A 10,360-nucleotide genomic window follows, 5' to 3' on the forward strand; every position below is an offset into this window, starting at 1 on the left:
AGCACACTGATATTGGGTATTGTCTCCTTTTTAGAATGAAAGGCCATTTTGAATCACTTGGTGACATGATAATTCGTGGGATGTAAACTTTGTCACCAACGTTAGGACCTGTTATGACCTGTCCTTCAATGAAACGCTTTCCTAGCTGTGTTATTGTTAGTCTTGTCCCATTGCAAAGTCATGCACTTTGATTGATGTTCCTCATAAGCATTATTGGTAATCCTACTTTCAACCTCAGTTCATGGTCTGAAATTCCAGAAAATGTAAGACTATTTAGAAACTCAGTTGGGTACAACATATCTTCATCTTCCACCGTAGACATTGCCTTGCATGTTGTATCTGAACTGAAATAGGTTACCTCTTCTCCAGGGATTTGACTCATGATGTATGCATTAATCTGGTCAACAGTCTCGTTTCTTGGGCACAAGATCACTCTTTCCTCTAGGTATGTTCTATCAGTGTATTTTCTGTGTAAGTCAGGATAGGTGGTGTTAACAATAGATGCTTTCGGGTCATCCCCTTCATGTAAAATAAGGTCCTCTGGGATGCCAACCCAATCCTCTTCATCTATTATTGACGTTGTGTCATCGCCTATGTTTAGTATCCAGTTTGCGAATTCAGCTATTTTTGCTTTCTCTTCTGGACTACCTTCGGATGAATCCAGACGCATATTTCTTTGAGTCGATACTCCTGAAAGTTCTTCCATAGGTAGGATCTCTTTATTGATGCAGAAATGATATGTTCTCTTTTCCCCTTTGGTATAACTAGTAGGATTTGCCTGAAGTCACCTCCCAAGACTACTGTCATTCCTCCAAATGGTCTATACTCTGCATCCTCATATGTGAATCGAAGTATGTCTCTCAAACTCTTATCTAGTGCCTCAAAACAGTGCTTGTGTGTCATAGGTGCTTCATCCCATATTATCAGTGATGTTTTCTTTATTAGCTCCGCAAGAAATGTTCCTTGCTTGATGTTGCATGTGGACTCGTTAGTGATCTTGAGGGGAATGTGAAATCTTGAATGAGCTGTTCTTCCACCCTGTCAAAGAAGTGCTGCTATACCACTTGAAGCAACTGCTAGAACTATTTTTCCTTCAGATCTTAATTTTGTCGTGACTGCTTTCCACAGAAATGTCTTTCCAGTTCCACCATATCCGTTAACAAAAATCAATTTCCCAAGACTGTCGTTGACTGATTCTATTATAACGTCAAAAGCCATCCTCTGATCCTGATTTAGCTTATGCAGTAACTTCATCTGCTCTATTCTTAAAGAATCTTTATCGTAGTTTAGTTCCTCATTTACTAATCTATTATTTAGATCTTGAATAGCTGAACTATCTGGTAGTGGCATTCCTGGAAAATCTTTGAGGGACTTACCACCTTTAGTCAATAGTTGTTCTATCTCTGCCAGGAGCAGGCTCTTTATTTGTGCCGAGTTGAGTTCCAGGGCCTGAAAATTGAATATTCTTCTTTGCCGACGTTGGATATCCTCAAATAGTAACTCCCAATTTGTTTGCCACAACTTTGCGGGATCCGTCACCTCACAAAATAAAAGAATTGTGCAGAAAAGTTGGCGCACTTGAGGAGCAGAGGCCCAATGGGATGCTTCCTTGATGCAGTCATCCCACTCTTTGTCGTCATTAAGTAGCCCAAGAGCATAACATGCGGATTTGAATGTTGGATGTACAACCCCATCAACTGTTCGAATTTCTTCATATGATCTGCATCCTTTGACGGTATTTAATAGCATTCTCAAGTAGTATTTTTCACCGCTCATTGGTTGTGCATAGTAAATCCTGCCTATGGTTTTTTTCACCATGCCTTTTCCTCCATTCTTTCTCTTGTGCATGCCAAGTCCATTTGGTTGGAAACTGTGCATACGTCAAACTGCGAGCTTCTTCATGCAACTGGTTGGTTGTCATCCATTCTGTGAACATTGTCTTTTCTATGTTAGGCCGGGATACAATTTGATCTAAATCCATTGAGTCCGGGAACACCACGACATGTTCATTTTCTAGGTGAAATTGTAACCTCTCAACCGCAGGCTCTCTGTACTGAAGAGGAAACTGAAATATGCGCCATGCGGCTTCACATCCAGATATGTACCAGGCATCTAGGTACCTCTTGATTTCGTCGTCCCTGTTTGTTAATTTGCTAGCTCTAGTTTCACTTTGTTGGTCTTCCGCTTCTATCAAGACGGTTGTTCGATCTTCTCCTTTGTGGATGTATTTGAATAAATACTTTATAGACCTTGATCTGTTGCACCATTCAACATTTATGTGGGCTTGATACTTGACCAGTAGGTTTCTATTGTATGGCACAACAAATCTATTGTCTAGCTTCACTCCATTTTTGTCCACAGTGTTGCCATCATCTCGCCTTCTATATACTGGATCGTTATCTTCATCTATGGTAGTCTCAGTGCAAAAATTCTTGGGGAAATGTTTGGCACAACTTTTATCGACCATGCATGGTGATTTGGGGTGTGCTTGACCACATGGACCATGTATCATGTAATTTTGCACTGCTTCGTACCCTTCTGGATCACTATTCTTATCAGGAATTTTGGCTGATATGATTTTGTCGATCTGGGAAGGACTTGGATCTTTATCATCTGGGTGTAGAAACACCAGTATGTGTGCATGCGGGAGGCCTCTTTTCTGGAACTCTATAGTGTAGACAACTGTATGAAAGTAAACAAATTTGAGAAGAAATGAGTTAGGACAATCATCTAGGAAAGAGTGAATATGTACTTATTAGGTAAACTTACTTGCAATTGTTTGTCCAAAACACTTTCCGTTCTTTATGTCATTCATAAGTTCCTTCAGTTTTAACATGAATACTCTGGCAACAATATCTGGACGATCTTCAGGTTTCTGGCCTGGAATCAGATCCAACATATCTTGTATTTCCAGCCATTTTGGATTGCATGTAAAAGTAATGAAGAGATCAGGATAGCCAGCCCAACGACAAATCGCCATGGCATCTTGGTAGTTTTGCTGCTTATTTCTTGGACTGCCATTATATGATGAGGGTAGTATGATTCTTTGTCCAACTTGTTCGGTTCGTGTATCTCCATTTTCTATTGCATCATGCAGTCCTCTGTACAGTTCTGTCCTCAACTTACCTTGGTTTGTCCTGTACCAATTTAGTCTCCACTGTTCAATGCACGTTGTTGCATCAACTAAGAACTGCAGGAACAAACGTCCACTCATTTGCAATGTTGAAGCTTGGTTCGGACGTTGTTGTATGTGATACGCATAAAACTCCAGCATTGTTACATACTTTCTTTTACCTTTGCTGCCTCTTTTTTCTCATACTCTATTTCTGGTCTGAAACCATCTTCTCCATATGGAAAAAGCAAGGGGTACTGCATTGCCATATAGCTTGGGTGCAACTCTGAAATCCTCTGTGACATTTTGTCTTTGGTCTCAACTATTATATCAAATTCATTATTTTCTCCATCTTGTTCCCCAATAATTAGTGCTGCAACTTCTGAGGCAGATGGTAGGTTTTATTGCCGTCCATCTTTCGACCTTTTGTTGATCAATCTTAGTCTTACATCTTTAATACGTCGGTTTTGGAATCTGTCCCTTGCCATACGAAATGATTTGACTAAAACATTGTGCTCATCAAGCATCTCCAGTAGTCCTTTGACAATGTTTTCATCTGGTTGTGTCTTACTCTCCATTGAAGCAGATGCATTAATCCTATTCCGCACTTCATTTTCTGTGTCATGTATGTACAATTGGGAAAATTTTGGCTTCGTCACGTCATCTTTAGGAAGTAAAGTGCCAATCTGATGGTAATTCTGGCCATTCAAATGGAAAACATACGGTCCAGATGCCTGCTTATTAATTTCATAGTCAACCTTTCCTCCCATTGAAGTGAATGCGAACATCGAGTTGTACAACCTGATGTTCTTGCAGAAATTTGATGATTCTCCTCTTTCATTGTAACGTAGTAGCTGTCGGAGATACAGCGGAGCTTGTTTCAGTGGTGGTAAGTTAACTTTCCCTTCCTTGCAGCAGAGACCAAATTTTGGAACTGTGATGTTACCTGTGCTTGTGCTTCTCTCTCCATGCCACATAATGGCATTGCAAAATTCACAAACACAATTTGGTTTTCCCAGATATGAAATTTGAGTGACATCCTTCGCTACATGAGATACTTCACAGTCATTGCCCTTTTCTGTCCTTAGTCGTTTGCTTGCCTTTTTCAGCTTGAGGATCTCTTTCCTTTTCCGCCTAGCTTCCTTTGCTGCTGCTCTAATGATGTCTGATTGACTATCATTAGATTCGAGTGTTGCTAGTTTGGAGGCTGCTTGCTCAGGTATTTGGATTCCTTGATGATGCCACATATTCCTGCATTTTATTTTGTTATCACTTTAATAATCCAAGTAAATTAATATTTATATGATTATTTTTGGTACTGCGGTAATGAACACTTTCCGTTGTTTTGATTTGCTCTAGTGCATGTTCGACGCATGTTGACTGCGGCTAGTGAATCCTGAAATAAATGAGGTAAAAGGTGTAACTGATTTTATTCTGAGATATAAGTGAGAACATCTTATACGTAACTGATTTTATTTGTCTAGAAGTTCAGAATTGCTGATGATAAATTTAATGTAAACATGTGAGGCACCACAATGTTTGCAAGGATGTTGAAGGTATTTGTATGGAACAGATAGTTTCCTGATAAGATTCTTTTTCATATGGATTGTTTTCCAACAAAGGATTTTAAATCGTCTAAAATCATTATTCTATTGTGAAAGAAGGATACTTGTGTTGTCACCTTCCGATGAGAGGACGTATATGCTCTGTAATTGGTGATCAGAATCTCAAGTTTATCGCCGCTTTCTCTCTGTAATTCAAGTTAATACAAAGCATGTGTAATGAGATCGGGGAGTTGATGTATATATTAATCATTGCAAGAGACATGCATATATTATTTGTGGAAGGAGATAATGAACATTGGCTGCAAGTACTGCCACACAACCTGTCTGCTCCTTGCTGCTTGCGAGAGGAGGGCAATGTCTTGTCGGGATGTGCACGCTCTGTAATTGGTGATCTAAATCTCAAGTTTATCGGCGCTTTCTCTCTGTAATTCAAGTTAATACAAAGCATGTGTAATGAGATCAGAGAGTTAATGCATATAGTATTAATCATTGCAAGGAGACATTCATGTATTATTTGTGGAAGGAGATAATGAACATTACCTGCAAGTACTGCCACACAACCTGTCTGCTCCTTGTTGCTGGCGAGAGGACTAATTATTGCCTGTATGTGATGAAGGATGAGATCGGGAGCGGTGTCTTGCTTGGATGTGCACGAATTGAGTCGATATAGAATTCTTATTTGTAAAGAAGCATAGTTAAGGCTAGAGTTTGTAGGTTAGAGTTTGTCATCTATACGTTTTAAACCTATACAATATCTGAGCCGTTATTATTTTGCGTCACCAGATAGATAGCTCCTACTTGAAGTCAGTTTCCATGTATACTACAATATATGCACGTCTCTGTTTCTTACACGTTTGTCTACACATTGTTTTTCTTCAGAGAATTGTATGTTACACACACGACTCCTTATCTCGACAGAATTGTTTTTCTTTAAAGAATTTTAATATTTAACCTATTTAATTCCAATTAAAATCTGAGTCATGGCTGGTCAGTGGTCACGCATGATATGTCTAGATGGCAAGATGGAATGACCTATTGATTGGCAATGCAGATTACTAAGTGGTGCACTTCAGTTTGATTGGGCGTTAGTTCCACGCACAATGGGCTCTTGGCGAGAACAGTTGATGATGTGCACACCGTTGATTGTTTGGCTGTCATATGCTTTCTCTATAGCTGTCTCAACATCTGAAAAAATTTATGTCGTCGAGAGGCCTATTCTGTAGCGGATGAACATGTGAAAATCGCTAATATGTGTACGATAAATGACAATGTTTTTTTGTAAAACTGATGTACCACCCCATGTGGCTGCTTTTCACTAATGACTTTACTAACACAAAGGTACGCATTTACATTTACTAAAATCAATCTTAAACAATGATGTTCATATGAAGTACAAATCTGATGCTCCTATATGTTCTATTACATGCTAAATAATTGGATTTCCACTAATCAGTGATTTGACTTTCGAGTTCTTGATACACCACACTTCTGAATGTCTTTGTTCATCAATTCTTTATTGACACAACTACGCCTTGTCCTAGGCCTTGAATCATTGTGCTCCTCAGTACCTGCCTGTTCTGATTCTTCTTCATGGTCATTCTTTACTTGTTTGCTATTAATACCAACACATTTGCGAGTTACGGCGCGTTTCCTCTTGGGGCCTGCTTCCATAGATTTTGATTTCATTATTTCCTGACTACCTTCAGTTTTTGGTTCTTCATCAAGGTGTACAACATGAGTTGTGCTACTTCTCCTACCCCTTTTAGTCCGGTTAATAGTGGGTTCACCATCCTCTGGTTCTTGCTTTATAGTTTTCATAACTGATAACTTGTCCGCTTGCTCCTGCCAAAACATTTGTAACAATTAGTGACTTGCAGAACTATGAAAGAATAAGCAAATGCAGCAAAAAACTTACATGGCTATCTTTTTGAATTCCCTTTTTCTTAGATTCCTTATCAACAACAGATATGAATTCATCTTTCTCTTGACTATCCAGATTTTCTGATTCTTCATCAGAATGTACAACATGACGTGTGTTCCTAGTCCTCCTAGTCTTTTTAGTGTCTATTAGAATGGGTTTATCATCCTCCATCTGCCCATTCAAGACATTGGGTGTGTCAGTAAGGGGCTTATACCAAAACATTTCAATTTGGGTAAAGTGCCCTCAACATTCGTTATAAAATATGGCATGCAGATACAAAATAATATAGAGCATTGTAGTAGAAATAGATGATACCTGCTCAACATTTGAATGATTTACTGATGTATCTTTTTCAGAATCTACGAAAAAGATTCTATGAATAGTGTATTCTTGATAACCGTACTTCAAATTATAGTCATTCAATCTGAATTGAAAAATCAATCTCTGCCCACATATTTTCTGGATTTGTTTTGTCTGCTCATGGATATCACAATCATCCCTCTCTATCAAAACACTTGCAGATTGCTTAATCAATTTTTTTGCTTCTGCCTCAAACATGGCGCAAGTTGTTGTTGCACTCAGATCACATATCTCTAGTTTCAGTTTGTACCTAGTAATAAAATGGAACATGTGGTTAGTGCAGGTTAATTTACTAACTAAAGAATGAGATAGTATTAAATTCACCTTGGACATATCTTCTCAGGTTCTTTTTCACATTTCAGACTGTAGAAGTGGTTCCCTTGTTTCTGTACATTTTTGTTGCATTTACGGCATCCTATGTAGTACCACTCATCTGATGTATTAATTGACTTAATCATTGCTTCTGCAGTATAGAACTTTTCCTGTCCATTACAGGTTAAATTAGCACATAAAATCTATGAGAAAATAATATAATACTAACTATAAATACCTGTTTTTCAGATTCATATGTAATTTCAGTTATTTCTTTTAGGGTTCTTCTGTTATAGAGCATCTGTTCTTGAATTGTGCCTTGCAAATGGGCTTCTGGCTCTATTTCTTCTACCATATCATCTTGCAAGCAATACCTGTTTTGCATGAGATAAGTATCCATGTATGTAGTAGAACATGTTTTTCATATTACTGCAAAAAATTTGTTTCACCTCGTTTGAAGCTCATTTGTTTCAGGGATATCCAAATTGATGTAAACTCTGGTCGCACCTGTAGATGACAGCGAGTACTCTGCATGCACTTGATATATTAGATTATGTATATAAAAAGACATGCCTAGAAATACTTGCCCATTGTTAATACGAATACAAACCTTTGAGTTTTCTAACAGTAGTTGATGTTATGATGACCACACGCCCCAAAGAATCTTCATCAATTTGACCAACCTTATTACCCCATAGTCTAATATTAATTTTTTGATCCCTGTATATTCCAAGAGAAATATCTATTAGCACCCACGATAATTGTACTTGTCTAATTGTTTTTAGTGTACTCACTCAGTCCGAAGCACAATATCTCGAATCTTTGAAATCTCGTGGGTTGTCTGTGTTTCTTCAATATGTCCTATGTAACTTGCTATGCCAATGACATCTGCTAATAAAGTGGTATTAATATGCATAATACATGGAAGTTAATAATTGAAACAAATTAAATCATACCAGATAAGTAAATCTTTTGGCTGTCTCTTGTGTAAAGAACTTCAACAGTACAAAACGTGAAGCTTTGTTCTGCTATTTTGATATTTTTTTGACCTTTTATCTCTTGAATTTTTGTCGTGTGCAAGAAATTTAGAACCTTTTCGCTATCAACTGGGCGGAAATTCATTGCAGACATAACCTTAAAATTTGATATCATGTAGACTAAACCTTCTCGGATCAATGGTCTGAACTTGTTAACCATATGCTTCATTACCTTGCCATGTATCATAGTACCCTGAAACATTACAGTGCAGCGAGAAGATGCATCAATATTATAGTAACTACTACAACTCACAATAGTGTATTTATGTTGGAAATTCATAAAGTTTCATCATTAAGCTAACCTCTTCATCAAGTAGTATCATGTCAAGGCTAATAAGTTCATTGTTGTTGAGATTAATGACATCCCATAGCCTAATTATTCTGACCTTGACTTTTCAGGAATCCTTCTGATTGCTAATCTCATGGAGCATATCGTATGCCATTGTTTTTAAGGTAAACAAAAGAAGTTGACCTATAAAAACACAATTTTCAGAAGATTACATATTGGTGGCCATGCAATTTGCATGTAGTATGAAGTCCAAAGCCTAACAATTTGATTGAGCCAATGAAACAAATAATCTCTCTCGGAACTGGGCCAGAAAGCAACAAAAAGTAATTTGAATTGTAATCAAGCATAATTTTGTTGCTTAGTAATTTCTTAGTCTATGGCAAATCCAAGGCTTCACTTGCGAAGAAAGATTTCTTAGCCAATCATGAAGTTCATAAGCAATATGAAGTAAATACCCTAAAATTTTGAATTAACCAACGAAACAAACAATCTCTAAAAAACTGGGCAACGACAAAGCTTACGTACCAAACAGGAGAAGGTTCACCAGCATCGATGTTCACGACCGATAGGAGCCTCCTTGATGTGTAGATTGTTTGTGTCAGGCTGCAGTTAATTTATAAGATGGCGGCATGGGCTTGGTTCTGCCCCGTCGTGATCTCGACGAAGTGCCCAAAGAGTTTACGTCAGCAAACCTAGGATTGAATCCTAGGACTGTCAAAGGACGCAGTAGAAAACATGAATCCTAATGCAATTGAAAAGATAAGGTCGATTCAAATGTTAAATCAGGAAAAAAACAAAAAAAAAGTGACGAACCTGATCTATTCCCCAACTTGGTTGCTCCAATTTGAGAGAGACTTGTTTGTTTTATCCATGGGAGGAGGATGAGAGATTCCATGGCGTGAGCGCACCAGATCAATTTCCTAATTTCTTTGCTCCAATTTGAGAGATATGGTTGATTTCCTTTCCCTGGGGAGGAGGAGACCATGGGGAGTAGGAGACCATGGGGAGGAGAGAACGTGAGGAGGAGACCATGGGGAAGAGGAGAGACTATGGCACACTGTTGTTGTTTTTTACATGGAGAGTAAGAGACGTGGAGAAGATAGACTTTTTTGAGGGATTTTGAGGACATTTTTTACACAATTTTGATGGCTATATACTGAGTAGATATATCGTGCAATCGTGATAGCATGCGGTTGGGATTTTTAATTGATTTATATGGTTGATCTACCACTCAAAAAAATGGTTGATCTATATCTTAAAAAAAATACGGTTGATCTTAAAAAAATACGGTTGATCTGCACCGTAATAACACGGTCCCACCAGATTAATGGTTCCTATTTACTGATTAATGTGGTAATTTATTGGGAGTCGCTAATTAGTATAGGTATAGATAGATAGCACGAAAGTAAATGGATCAACATCATAGAATCATGCTACTTGCACTACTCATCACTTTAACTCACTGGTTTCAACTTCACTGGTTTTCTATCTCATCATTTTTAGTTATGCCATTAACCTATTAAAATCAATAACTCCTATATGAAAATGATACCGATCATACCCAAATCATAACCATACTATCAAAATACTTCTACTGCCTCATACTAGTCCATGCATTCAAACACTACTGTAAACTAGGCACTTCAAGCATGAAAAGTAAACTAGCATAAACATTATTCATTTAAATAATTAAATGCACGAATAACTCATATTCAAGTTGGAAAATCATAAATATTGAAATGACACCATGCAAATATTTGTGTG

The 10,360-nt window shown here is 37.8% G+C and overlaps 1 protein-coding gene and 1 long non-coding RNA gene across 4 annotated transcripts; one reads left to right on the forward strand and one right to left on the reverse strand.

Annotated features, from left to right (window-relative positions):
- The first annotated feature begins 671 nt into the window (after positions 1 to 671).
- LOC123111807 (uncharacterized) lies at positions 672 to 5,323 on the forward strand. The gene is made up of 3 exons (XR_006454754.1): positions 672 to 1,735; positions 1,954 to 4,331; positions 4,472 to 5,323. It is a non-coding gene; the product is annotated as an uncharacterized lncRNA (long non-coding RNA).
- Positions 5,324 to 5,950: 627 nt separating this feature from the next.
- On the reverse strand, positions 5,951 to 9,669 carry LOC123116106 (uncharacterized). Of its 3 annotated transcripts, none has more exons than XM_044537108.1 (12): positions 9,410 to 9,669; positions 9,122 to 9,307; positions 8,610 to 8,779; positions 8,227 to 8,500; positions 8,065 to 8,158; positions 7,881 to 7,990; positions 7,720 to 7,798; positions 7,509 to 7,644; positions 7,283 to 7,440; positions 6,914 to 7,208; positions 6,593 to 6,769; positions 5,951 to 6,519 (listed from the first exon to the last, which is right to left on the reverse strand). In XM_044537108.1, exons 3-12 carry the CDS (start codon positions 8,628 to 8,630, stop codon positions 6,127 to 6,129), a joined length of 1,737 nt encoding a protein of 578 aa, XP_044393043.1. In that variant the 5' UTR covers positions 8,631 to 8,779; positions 9,122 to 9,307; positions 9,410 to 9,669; the 3' UTR covers positions 5,951 to 6,126. The 3 variants fall into 3 exon arrangements, with proteins under 3 accessions (XP_044393043.1, XP_044393044.1, XP_044393045.1); XM_044537109.1 differs by having other exon boundaries at positions 9,122 to 9,288; positions 9,410 to 9,662; XM_044537110.1 differs by lacking the exon at positions 8,610 to 8,779.
- Between the last annotated feature and the right edge of the window lie 691 nt (positions 9,670 to 10,360).

This window comes from Triticum aestivum, chromosome 5B, assembly GCF_018294505.1.
Source record: "Triticum aestivum cultivar Chinese Spring chromosome 5B, IWGSC CS RefSeq v2.1, whole genome shotgun sequence".
NCBI lineage: Eukaryota > Viridiplantae > Streptophyta > Magnoliopsida > Poales > Poaceae > Triticum > Triticum aestivum.